This window comes from Mastigoproctus giganteus, chromosome 11 (genome assembly GCF_048544385.1).
Source record: "Mastigoproctus giganteus isolate SK-2022 chromosome 11, ASM4854438v1, whole genome shotgun sequence".
Taxonomy (NCBI): Eukaryota; Metazoa; Arthropoda; class Arachnida; order Uropygi; family Thelyphonidae; genus Mastigoproctus; species Mastigoproctus giganteus.
Window position 1 is genome coordinate 35024153 of NC_143585.1, and position 21131 is coordinate 35045283.

At 37.4% G+C, this 21131-nt stretch overlaps 1 protein-coding gene across 1 annotated transcript in view; it reads left to right on the forward strand.

The window, feature by feature from the left end:
• The window catches only part of Mms19 (MMS19 nucleotide excision repair protein), a 180965-nt gene that overhangs the window by 15636 nt on the left and 144198 nt on the right, over positions 1 to 21131 (forward strand). Inside the window, exons 2-5 of the mRNA XM_090384395.1 lie at positions 5534 to 5582; positions 8847 to 8950; positions 14003 to 14088; positions 16207 to 16351. Of these exons, the coding sequence (XP_090240521.1) occupies positions 5534 to 5582; positions 8847 to 8950; positions 14003 to 14088; positions 16207 to 16351 (384 nt within the window). The remainder of the gene's footprint in view (positions 1 to 5533; positions 5583 to 8846; positions 8951 to 14002; positions 14089 to 16206; positions 16352 to 21131) is intronic.

Genomic DNA, 21131 nt, shown 5'->3' on the forward strand with positions numbered 1-21131 from the left:
ATTCCCTACCACTATATCCAAAAACAATGGCTACAAAATGGAACGAAATAACGGTTTTACCTATCGTAAGTAAAATCCACAAAAACTCTTTATCTAAATTAAAAATAAAAAATAACCAGCGTAACTATAACTATATGACTACTTATTAAGTACAATATAAAATAACAATCATGTAAATAAAAGGCAAACACTTATCGTTTTTGCGGAGCCTGTAACTGTCAGCTGTAACTTTTAAAGAGATTCAGCGCCCTCTCACCCAGTTATATAATCTATCCAGTTATATTAAAGGAGGCAGCAAAGGAAGTAAGCAAACCCTTAGCCATAATTATGAGAGCTTCCTTGGACTCAGGGGAGGTACCCATAGACTGGAAATGTGCAAATGTGACCCCAATTCACAAAGGAGGATCAAAGGCTGACACAAGTAATTATAGACCTGTGAGCTTAACTTCTGTTCCAGGAAAATTAATGGAGGCACTGGTTAAAGAAGCACTGCAGGATCATTTAGACAAGACTTCAGTTATAGCTCAGACAGAGCATGGTTTTGTTAAGGGGAAGTCTTGCCTGACCAATTTGATTGGATACTATGATGCAGTCACAAAAGAACTGGATGCATGGAATAGCTTTGATATTATATACTTGGATCTTAGAAAGGCTTTTGATACTGTTGCACATGGAAGACTGCTACACAAATTGGAACAGTGTGACATTGGAGGCAAATTGCTGCTATGGATAAAGGGATGGTTGAGGGGGAGAAGACAGAGAGTGGTAATCAATGGACACTGCTCATCGTGGACTAATGTTATTAGTGGAGTCCCTCAGGGTTCAGTGTTGGGTCCATTATTGTTTTCTGTATTTATAAATGATATTGATGATGGTATATCAAGCGTAATGTCCAAATTTGCAGACGATACAAAGGTTGACAGGGTTGTCAAGGACACTGCTGACACTATTCTGCTGCAACAGGATCTGGAAAGGTTGAGCAGATGGGCTGAGAGGTGTCAAATGAAGTTTAACATTGACAAATGTAAAGTACTACACATGGGAAACAGCAACCCCAGAGCAACGTATCAACTCTGTGGTACTACACTGACAGTGGTAGAGAATGAAAGGGACTTGGGGGTGGTTGTGCAGGCAGATATGAAGTTCTCTGAGCAGTGCAGACGGGCTGCAAGAGTAGCTCATGGAGTATTGTCAATGATATACAGGAATTTTTCCAGCAGGGATAAGGAGGTGATTATTCCCTTGTATAAGGCAATGGTCAGGCCACACCTAGAGTACTGTATACAGGTCTGGAGGCATCATTTCAAGAAGGATGTAGAGCTACTGGAACGAGTACAGAGAAGGGCAACAAGATTAGTGAATGGAACAAAGGGGTGCTCTTACGAAGAAAGGCCTTAAGTTTTGCAAATTACAGTGTCTGGAGACTAGGCAGCAGCAAGGTGATCTCATAGAGGTGTATAAAGCCTTGAATGGTTTGAGCATGCTCAGTGCTGATGGGATTCCTCCTCTAGCTCAGAATAATCACCTGAGAGGGCATAAATTCAAATTGAGAAAAGACAGATGTAGGATAGACGTGCGGAAATTTGCCTTTAGCCAGCGGGTGGTTGGTTGGTTGGTGGAAGAGACTTCCATCCCTTGTCGTGGAGGTTGATAGCCTAAATAAGTTCAAGGCTCAGCTGGACAGGTATTTTGAACGAACAGAGGGGTGAAGTGGAAGTGGGTTTTTTTTTTTTTTTTGGCTTATGCTGCATAAGCTTGCTTTCTTGCATCAAATGCCTCTACTAATGCTAATGCCCAATGAAAATTTCTTCTATCAATTTTTCATGTATTAAATTGGGAAACACTTCTCTTAGGCAGCAGAATCCATTTCTTTCTTTATCTAGAGCCAAAATAAAATTCTTAATCCAAGCTTTATATGCCTTTTTTGGTTCCTCATTCTTCTTTCACTGCTGCATAACATAATGATTTTCTGTTCTGTGACTGTCCCATAAACATAGAAAACAGCAGAACTTTGCAAAATCTCCCTGTAGACCAGTGAGTAATCCAATTACCATCCAGGTCTGGGGGCCTCATTTTAGGAGGGGTGCGGTTCTGTTGGAATGGGTGCAGAGAAAAGGAAAAAGACTAGTGACAGGAACAAAAGGGTAATCTTACTGGAAAGGCTTCAGGTCTACAAACTGCAGCACCTGGAGACAAGGCACCTGTGAAGAGATCTGAATTTTTAAGGTGTTTAAGGCTCTGAATGGATTGAGTAAGCTCAATGCTGATAAAATCCTTCTTCATACATGAGGGAGCATAGGAGGGATAGTTGAAGGGTAGATGTGTAGAAATTTGCCTTCAGCCAGCAGGTGATCAATTGTTGGAACAAACTCCTATTATATTATAGAAGTGAGTGGTTTGAATAAATTCAAGAAAGAACTAGACAAACTGTTATATGGGATAGACAGGTGATGTGGGGAACGTTGACTTTTTTTTTGCTGATACTATATTAACTTGCCTTCTTGCATCATTTGCCATTACTATCTTAAGATAACCACAGACATTCCAAACAAAGTCATGGTACCTTATTGCATTCAAGATCTTGGACATACTTTCATATGTTCTTTCAAGCCAACGGTATGAAGGAGAGGAAGTGATGGAAATGCAGTTCTTGTACAACAGAACTGCTTTCACACTTAATTTTGAGGCATCATAAATATACACCATTTGTTAGAATTGTCTTCAATGTCCGATTCATTCAGAAGACCACTAATATCTTTGCAGAAATGCATACTGTCTTCATAAAGAAATATTTTGTAATCTTGTGATGGTTTCAATATACTGTAATATTATCTCCTGCTTTAGTTAACTTCCCTGTTGTAAAACTGTTGTTGAATAAGTTTAAATCACAAACTGAGTCATTCAACTCTTCTTGCTTAATTAAGTGTGACACCTTATAATTTTATAGTTGGTACCGTAAATCTGTTGAGATGGACAGTCCAGCAAAGTCTGTAACACAGGTATCCTCGCAGTATTCATCACTACTTCCTTTATCTCATGATCTTGGGGGATCTGATATCAACAGATCTTCGTTATGTGGAACAGGCCTTTTTGCAAATGTTATGTTAGGATGGTGCTTTGCTTGCTTTTTACAGAATTTTCCCAGTTAGCCACCCCATCATCAGATATGTGGTGCAGATAATATAGCACATGTGGCATCAAGTTTTGTTCTGGTTGCCATCTTGCAACCAAAGTACACAGACATGCATGTTTAGCAGTACTGCAGATTTTCATCCTCTAAGTTTTTGTTGTAAACCATCCACACTCTTGCTTCTGTTTAAAACTTCCTTGGACTCGGGAGGTCCCCATGGACTGGAAGGCGCCTCCGTAGCCAGGTGGGAAGGAGCAGCAGTGCGTAGCACACGCTTCTTGATGCAATATGGCCTTAGTTGCTAATGCTCCTAAAAACCAAATAACAACAACCCATGGACTGGATGTATGCAAATGTATCGCCAATTCACAAAGGGAGTTCAAAAGGTGACACAAGTAACTGTGTTACTTGTGTCACCTTTTGAATGTAACACACAATAGACCTGTTAGTAACTTGTGTTCCGGGGAAAATAATGGAGTCACTGTTTAAAGAAGCATTGCAGGATCAGCTAAACAAGACTGCAGTAATAGTTAAGACACAGCATGGGTTTGTTAAAGGGATTGGTCTTGTCTGACCAGTTTGATTAGATACTATGATGTGGTCACAAATCAACTGAATGTCAAAAATAATTTTAATATCATATACTTGGATTTCAGGAAAGCTTTTGATACTGTTGCACATGGAAGATTGCTGTACAAATTAGAGAGGTATGGCATTAAAGGTAAGTTGCTACAATGGATAAAGGGCTGGTTGAATGGGAGATGACAGAGAGTAGTAATCAATGGACACTGCTCTTCATGGACAAATGTCATCAGTGGAGTTCCCCAGGGTTTGGTGCTAGACCCATTGTTGTTTTGTGTATTCATCAATGATATTGATGAAGGTATATCAGGATTAATATCCAAGTTTGCACATTATACAAATTGGCACTGTTGCTACTCCAACTGGATCTAGATAAGTTGGGCAAATGGGCTGAGAAGTGGAAACTAAAGTTTAACATCGACAAATGCAAAGTACTGCATATGGGTAGCAATAACCCAAGAGAAATATACCAACTGTGTGTACTACACTTGGGGAAATGGAAAGTGAAAAAGACCTGGGGGTAATTGTGCAGTCAAATATAAAGTTTGCTGTGCAGAGCAGACGGGCTGCCAGGGCAGGTCATGGAGTCTTGTCAGTGATAAATAGGAATTTTGCTAGCAGACACAATGAAGTGATTATACCTTTGTATAAGGCAATGGTCAGCCCCCACCTTGAGTACTGCGTACAGGTCTGGAGGCCTCATTTTAGGAAGGATGTAGAGTTGCTAGAATGCGTACAAATAAGGGCAACAAGATTGGTGAAGGAAACAAAGGGGTGCTCTTATCAAGAAAGGCTTAAGTTCTGCAAATTGCAGTGCCTGGAGAGTAGGCACCTGCGAGGTGATCTGATTGAGGTGTATAAGACCTTGAATGGGTTGAGCAAGCTGAATGCTGATGGGATTCTTCCTCTTGCTCAGATTAAGAACCTGAGGGGGGCACAGATTAAATTGAGGAAAGACAGTTGTACAATAGATGTGCGGAAATTTGCCTTTAGCCAGTGGGTGGTTGATTGGTGGAACAGACTTCCATCTTTTGTTGTGGAAGTTGATAGCCTTAAATAAATTTAAGGTTGAGCTGGACAGGCATTTGGAACGAATGGAAGTTTTTTTTGGCTGATGCTGCATAAGCTTGCTTTCTTGCATCGTATGCCTCTACTAATGTTAAACATTTTAACAATACAATGTTAAGTAAAACACAAGAAATGAACAATATGCAATAAATATGCAGAACTCTGTACGTACTTGCACTGCAACTGCCTTTCCATTACTGAAAGAGGGGTGGGAGGCAGGCAGACAAGATTGAATATGTTAACCCTCCTCAACACTGTTGCCATCTATCACCATGTTCAAACGTTATTATTTGTGTGTATTATAACACATGTCATATCTGCTTCCCTAAATCGTAGTAAGATATAGGTATTATGGATAAACATAAAAACCTATATATGTGGAAATTGTGACATGATGTAAAATCTTAAGAATTATTTTCAAAATCTATACACATATTGACTGTTATTAGACTTGTAATGATGAAGATTCCCCTCTCCTGAGGGTTTGCTTATGTATGCAGTGTAAAGTATGCTTATGATTTCCCACATCATTTGATGTGGGAAAACATAAGCCTACTTTACATTGCCATTGATAACTTGATCTAATATGTGTGATAGGAGATTGTCATGTACACAAACTTGTGGGTTTTTTTTGTTTTTTTTTAGCTTTGTTGTTTTAAGTAAATACTAGATATATTTTATCACACACACACACATGTGTTTAACATAACTAGATTCCTTACTGATCTCAATATTTTTTTTGTTTCATTGCAGCAATTCAAGACAAAGATGTTACACTATATACGATAGTAGAAAGATTAGAGTAAGTATTTCTCTTTTATCCACATGATCACAAAATATGGATGATAATGATATTGTCTGATGTGCAGTTAATTTCACTGAGGTTATATGCCAGAAATATACACAGAGCATCATTATTGGGTGCCTCTGTAGCCAGGTGGGCAGGAGCAGCAGTGCGTAGCACACGCTTCTTAATTAGACCGGGGTTCAAGCCCGTGACCACAAAATACGGAGGATGCGGAAAGGTCAGGGAATGACCACCGCATATCCCGGAGCAATATGGCCTTAGTTGCTAATGGTCCTAAAAAACCAAATAACAAAACAACAACAAGCCTGTACGTTTCCACAAAATGTGCACAGCCCATTCTTATCTGCTGCATTTTATACTGCCCTCAATAAAATAGTTACAATAAAGACGTCAAATCTTCTGGCCTCAGCCAATCAGAATATAAATGACATTTATTTATTAACTATTAAAACCAATAAAGTGAACTTACATTTCATAATTCACAATTAACATCAAGAAAACAAAGAAACAAACAAAAAAATACACATAAACAACACACGCAAATATAATCAGCAGTTACTACTCTTTATTAACATTGGTAACATTAAAAATAAACTTTAGATGTGTATTATTAGTCTCAACATATCAACAAGTATGGTCAAATGTGAAATTTTTCACAGTGAGGTGAACAAATCTGTTTATGAATTATCTTCAACATTCTGTTTGTCTGTAATTTATATGTATTGGGTATTTCTTAGTAATGCATTCTATAAGGTAATTAAAGTTCTTTTACAAAATGTGAATAGATTATAGTAGTATTGATGATAGTAGTACTAACTGATGGAAGAAAAGGCGAAAAATTGCAAATCCACAGATGGTAAGGTAAGGACAAGATATGGCTATTAAATAATGAGGCTGTTGCAATAAAATAAATATAAAATATTTTGTACCTTACAAGTTATTCCCTTCAAAATAATTGCCTTGGACTTGCACACACTGTTCCATATATTTCTTCCAAGAACCGAAACATTTCCGGAAATCATCTTCTCTAAGCTTTTTTTCTGAATATCTTCAATGCACTGAAAATGGATTCCATTAAGTACAGTTTTCAGTTTAGGGAAAAGAAAAAAGTCATAAGGGGCTAGGTGTGGCAAGTAGGGATGCATGTTCACACACAAGAGTTTTATTTTTGGCCAGAAACTGGTGAACAGAGAGTGGAACAGCCTTCATCAAGACTGGAGGTCTTGATGAAGCAACCAGACATCCTTCTACAATTTAATGTAGTATGTAGTATGTTTGATTGAGAGAGTAATTTGATGGGACATATTCAGCTGTAATAATTCCTTTAATATTTAAGAAAACAAGAAGTATGTTTTTCAACCCCTCCCATCTACTGTTAATGTAAGCAAAACAGTCTTTGCTGCTATTCTTTGCATTCTTTACCAGACTCCTTGGCTTGCCTAACTCCTTTGTGACTTGATTAAAGACTACTTTTTATCTAACATAGGCCTCTCTATCACCTTATAATTTATATGCATCCCTTGCCACAAGTCTCATCAGTTCATCTGACATCCATTTAGATGTAAGCCTGAAACAGTATTTCTTAGTGTGAAGAAATACTGTTCAAGGTGAAAAGCCTAGTAGCTTCTATGATTACTTCCCTGAATGATTCCCACATGATCTCAGACAATTTTTAAATTGTCTGAGACCACTAGTCACCCTTATGAAAGCAAAAGCCTTTCCCTTTACCCTTGAAGTAATCATGTCTTTAATAAAGTAAGGAAGTTTTATTTCAGAGATATACCTGAGATGTATTTCAGGTGTAAGTCTGAAATAGTATTTCTTAGTTGGTATGAAAACCCTAGTAGCTTCTATGTTTAGAATTTTCTGTTGGTAACATTATCAGTTGGTCCCACTGCATAGAATTTAAAAGCTGAGATCACTGTAGTCACCCTTACGAAACAAAAGCCTTTCCCTTTACAGTAGTTGTCTTTAAATAAATTCCACATCAACACACTATAATCACTGCCACTCAGTGAGTCTTTTACCTGCAGATCTTTAATGCATAAAGAATCACTGCTGATAATCAGATCAAGAGTAGTGCTTCCTCTTGTTGTTTCTCTAACATGCTGCCATAGAAAACAGTCATCCAATGCATCTTGCTAGTGTGTAAGTGACCAACTCACGAGTTCCAGTAAATATTTGGAAAGCTAAAATCCTCTATAATAAGACATTCTGATTTACTGGCCCACTCTATTTTTTGTATACTTGTTTATTATGCTCATCATAGTTTGTTTGTTTGTTATTTGGTTTTTAGGAGCATTAGCAACTAAGGCCATATTGCTCCGGGAATATGCGGTGGTCATTCCCTTGACCTTTCCGCATCCTCCGTATTTGGTGGTGACGGGCTCGAACCCCGGTCTAATCAAGAAGCGTGTACTACGCACTGCTGCTCCTTCCCACCTGGCTACGGAGGCGCCCGCTCATCATAGTCATTAGGCCTATATTACATGCCTACTCTTTATTTATTTTTTTTTTATTATTTTTTTTTTGTTACTTTTTTTCCCCCCAGTGCTTATGTCATACCAAACTGATTCAACACTCGTGTCAACTGGATTTACTGCTTTAGGTTTAATATGCTTCTTTACTAAGAGCATACCCCTCCTGTTCTTTCTGTACTCAATGTATTTCCCTTATCCAAATTCTACATGTCTTATGTCTGATTGACACCATGTCTCCCTTATCCCTATAATGTCTTCATTTGATGACTTAATCAGTTCTTCAAATTCATCAGATTTATTTACAATGCTTCTAACATTAGTGTACCTTTGCATGCATGTGTTCTTATTTTTAGTTACCTTAATACATCCCATGTATTTACTTGTTCCAGTAGAAGCTGGGCAAGAATCACTAACCCCTGCCTGTGGCTCTGGTTATTTAATAGCCACACCTTGTATAACGTTCTACTTGCCTATAAAGTTAGTAGAATTCTTTTGCAAAATGTGAATAGATGACTGTATTTACTGATGGAAGAGGAAGAAAAAAATTACAAATCCACAGTTGTGGGTTTAAAGTTTTTGTATTAGTTATATAGTTAGCTATATATTTATATCTCACAGTATGATTCTTTTTACAATAATTCTGACTTTATGATCCTATATCAGATTTTTGTAATCAACATTCTTAATTTTGTTTATTAATAATGAGTGATTTTTTTTTTTTTTTTTACTATGTATAACTTTAATTTATTTCTCTTATCTAATAAGGTGTTTTTTAAAGGTCTCTTTTGACAAGTACTAATGTTTCCCTGAGAAAGAAAGGAACCCATATGCTTGTTGCTGTGATTCAAGGTCTTCCACCAGACTTCCTTAATAATGCAGAAAGTAAGTTTTTGAACTACTGATCTCATATACATGTGTTATGATTTCCTTATTCTTTCTTTTCATTGATCCTAAATGCAGGCCATAGACACTGCCCTACTAAAATATAAAATGTAGTTAATAGTGAGTTTCTCCTTTAGTGATGATGATGATGGCTGGAATTTTCTTGACCTTTATTCTACAGGATGAGTACAGTGCATTTAACAGCATATTAGTTTAAAAAATTTTGATATTCCTATTTGAATATACTCAGATAACGTATTTGCTGACAGCTGTTGTCATTCTCTGATGCATCTTTCAAAATTATCTTACAAGTTTTTGATTAGATTTAGATGTAGGGACTGTAAGGTTCAGGGAAGTTGCTGTATACAGGGTGTTTCAGTTAAACGTTTCAGAACTTCTAAGAGGGGTAGGGTACATCCTGACAACTCGAAATCATATAGCAATGTGGGGTCGGAAATGCTTTCCTGAAGCGGTGTTGTACACAGAAGCACCATAAAGAAAAGAGACCGTAAGTGAGAAATCGTTTTAATAATACATGAAAAGAAGCAAAAGGTACATGGATTAAAGTAAGTGTTCGAAGTTTCTTCCACGGGCTACAATGCACGCCTCACATCTCCGACGCATGGACATCCGAACATTCTGGAATACTCCAGGCGAATTTCGAATTTCTTGAACAAGAACGCCAAGTTAGTAGGATGGATGATTACACGAACGCAGAGTTAGCCGATATGCATTTGGCGTACGGGGCTGCAAATTGTAGTGGGCCAGCCGCACAGCGTTTGTACGCGGAACGATATCCGACGAGGCGTATTCCCAGTCATAATTTCTTTGCAAGACTGCACCAGAGGTTAGCTGAGAGAGGTTCATTTGAAAGAGCTGACAGGGACAGGGTAAGAACAGCACGGACTCCAGCCGTCGAATAGAATGTGCTGCAGCATGTACAGGGGAATCCAAGAACGAGTACACGAAGTCTAGCAAACGCAGTCGGGGTTTCCCATTGCAGCGTCTGGAGGATTCTCCGAGAACAAGACATGCATCCGTTTCACGTGCAGCGTGTCCAGACACAGCAACCGGAGGATTTTGCACCTCGTTTTGCTTTCGCACAGTGGTACCTCGGAATATGTGCTACAAATCCCCTTTTTCCTGCTGAAGTGTTGTTTTCCGATGAGACATCCTTCACAAGGAAAGGAATTTTCAACACGCATGACGACCATATCTGGGCGGTCGAGAACCCGTATGCAATACGACGTCGTGCAGCACAGATTCGATTTTCGGTCAATGTATGGGCCGGTATTATGGGAGATCACCTCATCGGACCTTACCTGTTACCGTGTCGTCTAACTGGACCTATCTACTTGATCTTTCTGCAGCAAGTATTGCCACAACTTTTGAGAGATGAACAGATTTCTGCATCGACGCAACAGACAATGTGGTTCCAACACGATGGAGCCCCTGCCCATTATAGCGGAGATGTTCGTAACTACCTGGATGTCACATTTGGTCAACAGTGGATCGGACGTGGTGGTCCCGTGCGTTGGCCTGCTCGGTCACCTGACCTATCATGTCTTGATTTTTATTTCTGGGGTCATATGAAATCGCTAGTTTATGACACCCCTGTTGACAATGCTGAGGAGCTGGTTGCAAGAATCGCAGTATCTGCCGAAGAAATTCGAAATTCGCCTGGAGTATTCCAGAATGTTCGGATGTCCATGCGTCGGAGATGTGAGGCGTGCATTGTAGCCCATGGAAGAAACTTCGAACACTTACTTTAATCCATGTACCTTTTGCTTCTTTTCATGTACTATTAAAACGATTTCTCACTTACGGTCTCTTTTCTTTATGGTGCTTCTGTGTACAACACCGCTTCAGGAAAGCATTTCCGACCCCACATTGCTATATGATTTCGAGTTGTCAGGACGTACCCTACCCCTCTTAGAAGTTCTGAAACGTTTAACTGAAACACCCTGTATATTTGTTGTGCTGTTCAGACCATCTCTGCACAGCACAACTTTCTTTGTCCTTTGCACAGTAGTTTATTACAGATCAGGTTCTACCTGGTCCTATAACAATACTTAGGCTCACCTGAGAATTGACAGAGCCCTCAAGGATGACAGGAGGACCCAGTACCCTGCTTTGAAAACATTTATTGCACTCGATCACTACCTCTGCCACTGTTGCGAGATGGCATGATTCAGTCTGAATCTATTACAGCAATGCTAGTTGATATTGCTACTTTCAATCTATCATTGAAGATGCCCATGATTTTATAAATTGTTGCCTTTGGATTTCTGTTTACATCCCAGGAAAGAAGTCATTGAGTACCTTCTTCCATTTTGCCTCTTGCTGCAGATTTTTTCAGTTGATTGCCAGTGATTGCAGATCCTAGACATAGTCAGCACTAATGTGTATGTCATTACTTCCATTCTATGAATGCTTCTAAGGCATGAGCACTAGTCATTCCTCTTTATGAACCTATTGATACTGCCTGCTTTTATCCTACAAGCATTGCTTGTATGGTAAAAGCAGGTAAATTATATATAATTTGAAAAGTGCCAACTAGAATTCAGTTTATGATATTAACCAAAATTTAATGAGTTAATTTTTAAATACAAAATTAAATAAATGATGCACTTACACATGTGAGTAAATAATAGACATTGTAAATCAAGATATTATAAGCACATAGAACCAATGGTATAGTGGATAAAAGAGTTCCATGTGTATGATTATTCCTTCGGGTGTATGCGATCAAATCCAGACTCACGTATTAAGCTGAGAAGGGAATTTAATAATTAGAAAACTAATCACTGAATATTAAACTAGAACCTTATTTTGACATTTATAACCAACCTCCGTGACGTTCTGTGATCCACTAGGATTACAGATATCACAGAAAAAGCAGACTCAGACCTCCATCTGAGTTTGGTGAAACACAAGCAGTTGCTCGACATCTCAAAGGCTTTTGATCGGGTTTGGCATAAAAGTCTTCTAAACAAGCTTCCATCTTATGGTTTGCTATCTGTTTTTTGTAATTGGTTATCGCTTTTCTCTCTGATCACTCACTGAGGGTGATGGTAGATGGCTCTCTGTCTTCTAACTTCTCCACTAATGCTGGTGTCCCCCAAGGTTCAGTTCTTTCCCCCACTCTTTTCCTCTTGTATATTAATGACCTTTATCCATTGACTGGAAATCCTATCCATAGTTTTGCCAATGATAGCACATTGCATTCCACTTTCCATTTTGAGAAACCTTGCTCTGCTCAATCAGCTTCAACTTCTCAAATATCTGCTACCAATTCCTTAAATGCCGATCTCCAGGTAATTCTCCAGTGGGCAAAGACAAATTAGTTGATTTCAATCCTTCTAAAACTCAGTCTTGTGTTATATCTGGCAAAAAGGATTCTTCTGCTCCTATGCTTATCTTTGGTGACACTCCCATTTCTAGGCAAAATGATATATCTCTTTTGGGGATCTGACTTCTAATCTCTCTTGGCACAAGCAAATTAGAAATATTGCTTCCTCTGCATCTAAAAAACTTGGTTTTCTCTTTCATTCTCGGCATTACTGTTCTTCCAAACAGCTGTTCACTCTGTACAAATCACAAATCCGCTCTACCATGGAATATTGTTCCCACATCTGGGGCGGTGCCCCCTAAACCTCTCTCAGCCTTCTAGATCCCGTTCAGAAGAGGGTAGTTAGGTTAATTAATCACTCCTCTCTAATAGAGTCTCTCCACTCGCTGTCTCCTAGACGTACTGTTTCTGCTGCATGCCTTTTCTACAGATACTTCCATGGACACTGGCTTCTATAATTCTCACTCTCTCTTTCAAAACAGTCCAAGCATGTGCCCCCACCGGCCAACATCCATTTACTGTTCAACTTCAAACCCACAGATCTAACTTTTCATCTTCCTTGTTTATTCATTCAACTGCCGTTTTCTGGAACCTTCCTTCATACGTATTTCCTGAAAATTACAGTCTACAGAAGTTCAAGTCTAATGTCAACAAATATCTTCTTTCATCTTCTCAACCTCCAACTCTAACATGGGCACTGGCTTCTATAATTCCCGCTCTCTCTTTCAAAACAGTCTGAACACGTGCCGTCACCGGTACGTGTTCAGACGTGTTCAACATCCATTTACTCTCCAACTTCAAATTCACAAAACCTATAGTATGGTACTAAGTACTAAGTACTATAGGTTCTAATACCTCTTGTGTTTGGGGTTTTCAAAAAAAAAAAAAAAAAATCTAAGAAAATTACCAAAAAAAATGTCCATTGAGAGGTTTCATGAAGTAATGAATTTTATCAGAAATTTTTCTGATAACCAAAATAAACTGAAATTCAAGTATTCTATATAAAGGTTATAAACAATTATAACCTTTATATACAATTATATACTGATTCTTAGTAATAAATAACTGTTTTCTTTTATTGATTATATAATACTCAATTTATGTGTAACAATAAATTTGTAGGCATTTTATTATTTTTTTTTAACAGAATTGGTATGCATTACATCTGTGTGATTAAGTGAAATGCTCATCTGTATCATATTTAATTTGGAAATAAACTATTTTCGAAAATTTGACTTTATTGAATGATATTTGAGAATGGGTGCTGTTAAATGTTACAACTGTAGTTATAAATTTAGTATTCTTTGTAAAAAAAAATTGTATGCAAAGCAGTAAGTGTTAAATATTCCCAAAGTTTTCATTCTTACAAAATTTCAAAATTCCACAAAAAAAACATACTCCACAATACCTGTTGCCATTCATAATTCACCAGTGGGTAGAGGGGAATACACGTGTGGCAAGCTCACTGCTGAAAGGGTTAAATCACAGATTTTTCCATTTTGAGTTGAATATGGACATCCAATTCTCTGAAATTTTTATATGACAGTAAATATTTTTGAGTTATCAATAAATAATCCTAGATCCATCTAGTTCTGCATGACTGTGTTTAAGTATATCTGTGTTAGAACAGTTATTGTTTGCTGTTAAAATTTACATGTTTGTTGTATTGATTGTGAATACTGTTTGTATTTTTCTTCCAGTTCAATTTCTTACAGAATTTTGCTGTAATCGGCTTCAGGATCATCATTCAGTAGTGCCTAGTGTTTTTCCAGGTTTGTTAACTTTGGTGAGTTCAATTTTTGTAGAATTCCCTTTTACAGTTACCATTAATAATATTTAAGTGAAATGCTCATTTCAATAATAATAATAATATCAATAAAGTTAAGAGTGTTCTGCTTGTTATTGCAATAATACAAAGGGTTTTTTTTTTTTTTTTAACTACGTTTTGTTGGCCTGTACATACCTTCTAGCCCTCTTGGTTTTCCTAGAAGATTTAAGGAAATCATATATCTATGATTCTATGTTGTGTCTAATTTCTGTGTTTAAATCTGAAAAATAGCCAATTTATTTGATTGTTGGGACTGTAATAATTGTTTTTAATGTAATAATTGTCCTCTCATTCTGATAAACTAATTAAATACTTTGCATGGTAAGATGTCTTCACTAAAACTAATTAATAGTAATTCCACATAATCTCATTATCAAGTTTAATTAGAAACTTAGGGTTGCTGTTATAGCTGTGTACAGAGTGATGCATTTGCATGATAGTTATATACCATCCCATAATTTGAAGCTTTATATTGGAAATGTGTAGCATAGTGTGTAGCATATTGGTCCTTGAGGTTGTCACAGGCATTCTCTCAGAAATGCCAGACAAGCTGTACTTGCTACCTAGGAGTCTAAAACACTGATGGAACTGATATTCGGGTGACACCCAAGGCTCAGTTCTTTGCCCCACTCTTTTCCTCTTGTATGTTAATGACCTTCTTCCATTGACTGGAAATCCTATCCATAGTTTTGCCGATGAGAGCACATTGAATTCCACTTTCCATTTTGAGCAACCTTGTCCTGCTAAATCAGCTTCAACTTCTCGAAAATCTGCTACCAATTCCTTAAATGCCGATCTTCAGGTAATTCTCCAGTGGGGCAAAGACAACTTAGTTGATTTCAACCCTTCTAAAACTCAGTTTTGTCTTATATCTAGCAAAAAGGATTCTTCTGCTCCTATGCTTATCTTTAGTGACACTCCGATTTCTAGGCAAAATGATATATCTCTTTTGGGGATTACCCTGATCTCTCTTGGCACAAGCACATTACAAATATTGCTTCCTCTGCATCTAAAAAACTTGGTTTTCTCTTTCGCTTTCACCTTTACTTTTCTTCCAAACAGCTGCTCACTCTGTATAAATCACAAATCCGCCCTGCCATGGAATATTGTTCCCACATCTGGGGTTGTGCCCCCAAAACCTCTCTCAGGCTTCTTGATTCCATTCAGAAGAGGGCAGTTAGGTTAATTAATGATTCATCTCTAACAGAGTCTCTCCACTCGCTTTCTCATAGACGTAGGCGCCTCCGTAGCCAGGTGGGAAGGAGCAGCAGTGCGCAGCACACGCTTCTTGATTAGACCGGGGTTCGAGCCCGTCACCACCAAATACGGAGGATGCAGAAAGGTAGGAATGACCACCGCATATCCCGGAGCAATATGGCCTTAGTTGCTAATGCTCCTAAAAACCAACAAACAAACAAATCTTCTAAAATGTTCCTTATGGGGGCAACCCTTAGCACCCCCAACAATCTGGGGTTGCCGATCTTCATGAGAAGTTCTGTTTGACTCTTTAGGCAAGGCTGCTGGACCACATACAATATTTCAAATATTAAATTTATAAAGAGAAATAATAACATCCTCCTCCTCCCTGCTGGCAAAGGTTCATTTGATCATATTTATTACATCCTGGGCTTTCCTGGCCACCTGCTTACACTACAAGGAAAACTTCATATCTCTTTGTCCTAACCACTAAACATTTCTCATCCTGAACCACCTTTAATTCCATATTCCCACTCTATATGTCATCCCCAGACTTCTTTTACCCAAATGCAAAACCTGACATTTAGTAGGATTAAACTACATTTGCCATCTTTCAGGCCATATTTTTATTTGATCTAAGTAAATATTTATTGAATTAAAAACTTTAAAATAGTAAGTAATTTTTAAGCAGTATAGCCTGGTCCCAATTGTTAAACATCTTGCCTACCTTTAAATCAACAGCAAACTTTTGACAGCCTTTACTATTTTTATTTTTTAATTAATAAGAATAATAGTTCAGGTTACTTGCCATAATCATATAAAATAAAGTGAATATAAATTTTTGTCTTAGAAGTAATATCATAAACATGTTGCTTTCAGATACGCTGTGACCATTTCCCCGAGGGCTTATCTGAAAAGATATTACGATCAATATTCAAAGAAGTGCATGTTCCTTCGCAACTTCAAGAAGATCGTTACTGTGTGTACTCCATACTTTCTGAACTTTTTAAAACCAGGATTAAAGGTAAGATAAAATTTTTGTAACTTTTCTTTGAAGGACTCTTGGAAGAAGGGCCTTCTTTCCATTTGAGGGTTAGTAAGACTTTAGAACCTTGTCTTTGTAGAGAGAGAGAAAGCCAGTCAGAATGGATTATGTTTCTTTCAGTGCTATAGTTGACAAGGAGGAGGGCAGGAAGCATTTATTAAGATATGCTTCCTTATATTCCTTCCTATGCTGGTTTTAGCATAGACATCAGTAGACTACTTTCCTGTGGCAGTGGATACAAGCTGTCCTGTAATCCCAATGAGTTTGTAACCCTGAAATAAGGCACTGCATCAACAAAATATCTACTCATTCCCTGTGCAGATTAGCCAAATTTGCAGTGGAAAGAAAGCAGCCAGAGAGAGAGCAACATCCATTTTAACACCTCTCACGTCATAGAGCATAGGTTCTCAGTATAGTACCACCAATTTAAAAACAGAAATTTGTATACCACCACGGTTGAGATCTTTAAGAACATCAAAAGATTAAGCTTTGAGTTTAAAAATATATTCCAAAGTTAATGGAAGTAAACTTTTTTACCGAACTCCCCGACTTACGTAAGGATTGCTTTCCGTGGAACGCTACATAAGTCGGAATTTCCCTCATGCTTGTGCAGCACTCGCAATTGCTCGCTGAATTGATTGAATCAAAAAATAAATGTTTGACGAATATGTAACATTCAATTTTTTATCTCGTGTGCAGGAAAAATTACAAAAGCGCGCAATTTAAAAAAATTTCAAAATTATAAAATTGCAAAAAAAGAGAGGAGACAGGCATAACGTCAGTAAGTTTTACCTCTCGAGCATCGTTGCCAGAATTGACGTCTTCAGCTGATAAGTACACTGCTGTGGAGGTTAAGGGCTGTGGAGATTTAGAAGGGGTCGGCTGCTCAATCTTACAAAAGAACATATATTAATGGATGACTGGACGGTGGCTTTTTCCTTTTCATTGTAGATTTCTTTGTAGCAAGCAAGCATATCATTCACCCCTCTGTTGTTAACTTTTAAGAATCGTTTGCTGTCAGGATCCATCTTCTCAAACCTCGCCATTGCCGATGTAATTTCACGAAATGCCATTACCATCTCTGTCTCTGGTGATGAATCATCTCGGCTCCTCATTTGCTTCATCTTGAGCTTTGTCAGCATTTTCTTCTCTCACTATTGCTGCCTGCAAGTCAATAAGTTCTTCATTAGATAATTCCTTCTCTTCTTCCTCTGCTAACTGCTCTACATCTTTGGCATCAACCTCCAACTGAAGTAGCTCTGCAACCTTTACAATCTTATCTGTAACCTCTTCATATGATTCATCTTTTTCAAATCCTTTGAAGCCTTTCACGTGCCGTGGGCTTATTTTCTTCCATGCGCCATTTAAACAACTTTTAGTAATTTCCACCCAGGTCTTATTAATGTGGAAATTACTAAAAGTAGATGGCGTGGTAAATATAGTAAGATTTCCAAAAGTCTCTTAACGTAAAATTTTTCTCATCGTCTACTGCAGACAATGCCTGAGCAAATGTTGTGCATAAATAGTATGCTTTTAAATTTGAAATAACACCCTGAGCCATAGGTCGGATGGGTGAAGTCGTGTTTGGCAGTAGAAATATGACTCTCACATTTGAATTGAAATCGTCTAGCTACATAGGATGTCCAGGAGCATCATCTAATAAAAGCAAAATCTTGAAAGGAACGTTGTTGTCTTTACAATATTTTTCAACCTCAGGAATGAAGCAGCATTTAAACCAATCCTCGAAGAGAGATATTGTTATCCACGCTCTCTGGTTCAATCAGAAATGCGCGGGTAGAGTGGCTTTATTGATGCCCTTAAATGCACTAGGTTTTCCAGAATGGTACACAAGCAGTAGTTTTAATCTGTAATTTCCCCCTGCATTGTGGTCTTCTGCCAGAAGGAATGCAGAAGAATGGTATTTCTCTTGATTGTTTCTCCGCTTGTTTTCAAAATCTGTGCTTTTCCAAGCAAGAGTATGACCCTATCTTTTGATGCCTTGAAACCTGTCCTTGTGTGGCATCCTCTTTGGCAATGTATGTTCAATCCGGCGTTTTTTTCCAATACAGAGCAGTCTTGTCAACGTTAAAAATTTGCTGCATTGAATAGCTGCCTTCATCAATAATTTTTTCCAACACACCACAAAATTTCTCTGCAGCTGTAGAATCGGCATTGGCAATTTACTTTAACGTAAGTTGCCAATACTTTAACGTTGTGGAAACCAGCACGATGTTTGAACCTATTAAACCACCCATTGCTTGCCATGAACTTGGGTTGGGTCTGAATCTGAATCTGATTTTCCATCCATGTTATTAACAGCTGTTCCATCTTCGATATAGCACCTGAATGCTGTTTTGTGATCATTGTTGATCTTAAGTGCATTGATCCTTTGACATGTTCTTTTATACACGCACTGTCCTTTAAAATAGTATTCACTGTTGAAGCAGCAAGACCTAATTCCCTTGCAATAGATGACAAACTTTGTCCTGCTTCATACTTAATCATTTTCATCTTCATTTCTAAATCAATTATGTTTCGTTTCCTGGCACCACTACCACCACTTGCACTTTTCGTTGGTCGCTTTCTCTTCATCATCGTAATAACATAAATAGGAATGAAGAGAAGTTTTGGAAAATTTGTTTTTTATATGATTGAAGGTTTCAGCGAAGGAGAACATATTTCACCATAATAGCGTAAAAACCCACACAATTGCAGTTATCGGTATTGCAAATGCAATAGGATTGAGTTTACTACCCGTTTATTAATAGATTGCGGTAACAGAAAAGCCCAATAAACTGGAAAGTGCAAATCGTTTTTATTGTTTTTTGGTCATGACCTTCAGAAACATGCTTAAGAAAAATATCACAAATGTGTTCAAAATTGATTCTTATAACAGGAACCTATGATAACGATGAAAGGGTGGTGCAATTTCGATTATAAATATGACCTTGTAGAGAGATAAATAGCTTAGTAATAAATTTCATTTGGTTTGATGCAAAAAAAATTAAGAGAATTAAAAATTAAGACTAGAAACCTACAACTCCCATGAAGGTACACTCCCGTGTACCTTTGCATGCTGGATTGCATACCATTAAAATCCAATCAAAACACTGAAATGAAAAAGAAAGGAGCTCAAACATGAAGCCTTGGATTTTCCATCTTCATGCTGACTATGCCTAAAATTACTTAAGAAATTAATTTAAATGCCATTCAATCTCTGTTAAACTTTCATCTCACAAAGAAATGAATGAAACAGTCATGAATGATGAGAAAGATCTCATGGAAAGTGAATGAGCGAAATGGAATTCAAAAACTTGTTAAATGTCTCATTACCGATTGAATATTCAGTTGGTAATCAAACACTTTACAAGTTTATTTGGGAATACGTTTGTCTAAACCAAGAAATAACTAATGATTTGAAACACCTTAATTTTTAAATACAAATGTGTAATCAGTACAATATCTGCTCTCGTAATATGTCTAACTCTGATGATCCTTCTGCTTGTTGAATGTACTGGGCAGCTTATTATAAGATGAGAAGATTACCTGAATTTTGGTGTCCTTGAATACTTGCTTGACTCATTGCACAACTGACTGTGGTATGAAATGGAAATCATGTTCCAGAAGCAAGCTTCTTATATGTGGCTAACAATATGGGGATTTTGTATGTTAATTTTTACTTCTAGGTTATTAACTGTATAGGATATAGTCTACTTTCAAAAGCAGTATGTAAATAATGTAATTCAGCTTGTAAATGACTGTCAAGTACTTTCAAAGCTAAAGTTAACAGCATCATAAATTTGATTATATAATACTGCTTTTTTCACACTGAAAAAGTGATGTGAATGAAAATGTAAATATTTGCCTGTGTGCATATTTTTTTTTTTTTCCTGAAATTACTAGTCACAGTGAAATCCTTGTTCTAATTCCAAGGTGTATTTTAAACATTTGTGTCAATTGTTAACTTACTTAAAGGAATATTAATAATTTGCCTGTTTGAAAATCCAAAATTAACAGAACATTGTCTTTAAAACAAAAAAGTAGTTTTTGTGGTTTATAAAAAACAACTTTAAAGCTGTATTTTCAGCTGCTGAAAGGTAAATTTCAAAGAGTGGAGCTAAAATTACCATGCCTGTAGGCAACCCAAATAGTGTTATGTCTATATCTGAAATGTCTGGTTTCTGCCAAAAATGTCACCAACTTTATAATACTGATCTATCAATTTATAATCTATCAATAGAGAAGTATAAGCTTTGAGTTTGCAATCTCAAATAGGTCTCAGAGATGGCATATAGTAAAATCCACATCTGCATTGATATATAGCAAAATGATATCAAATGATGCCATTACATCCCCTTTCCAAAATCATACACTAGTAATGCATTAATGTATGACTTCAGAAAGGGGAGTCACACACTGGTAATGAATCGGTAGATTTGATCAGACATAAGCATGTTCTTCAAAACATGGAAGCGCATGCTTATGTCTGAGCAGCCTTGAAGCTAGACTGACATTGTGTGAAGCCATAGTTCCATATTTTGTTACTAGGATATCTAATATGACTAGTAGTAATTTTCCAACCTCTTTTGTGGGCTGGGTAAATCCTTGTTGGGGCCAGACCTGGCCTGAGGCTGTACTCTGAGAACTTCTCAATCAGCTGTGGAGTAATAATTACAGCCTCATACGTAGCATTTGTCAGGACAACGTTGTTTGATTTATTTTTTTTTCTTTTTTTTTTTTATGAAAACCCAGAACACGA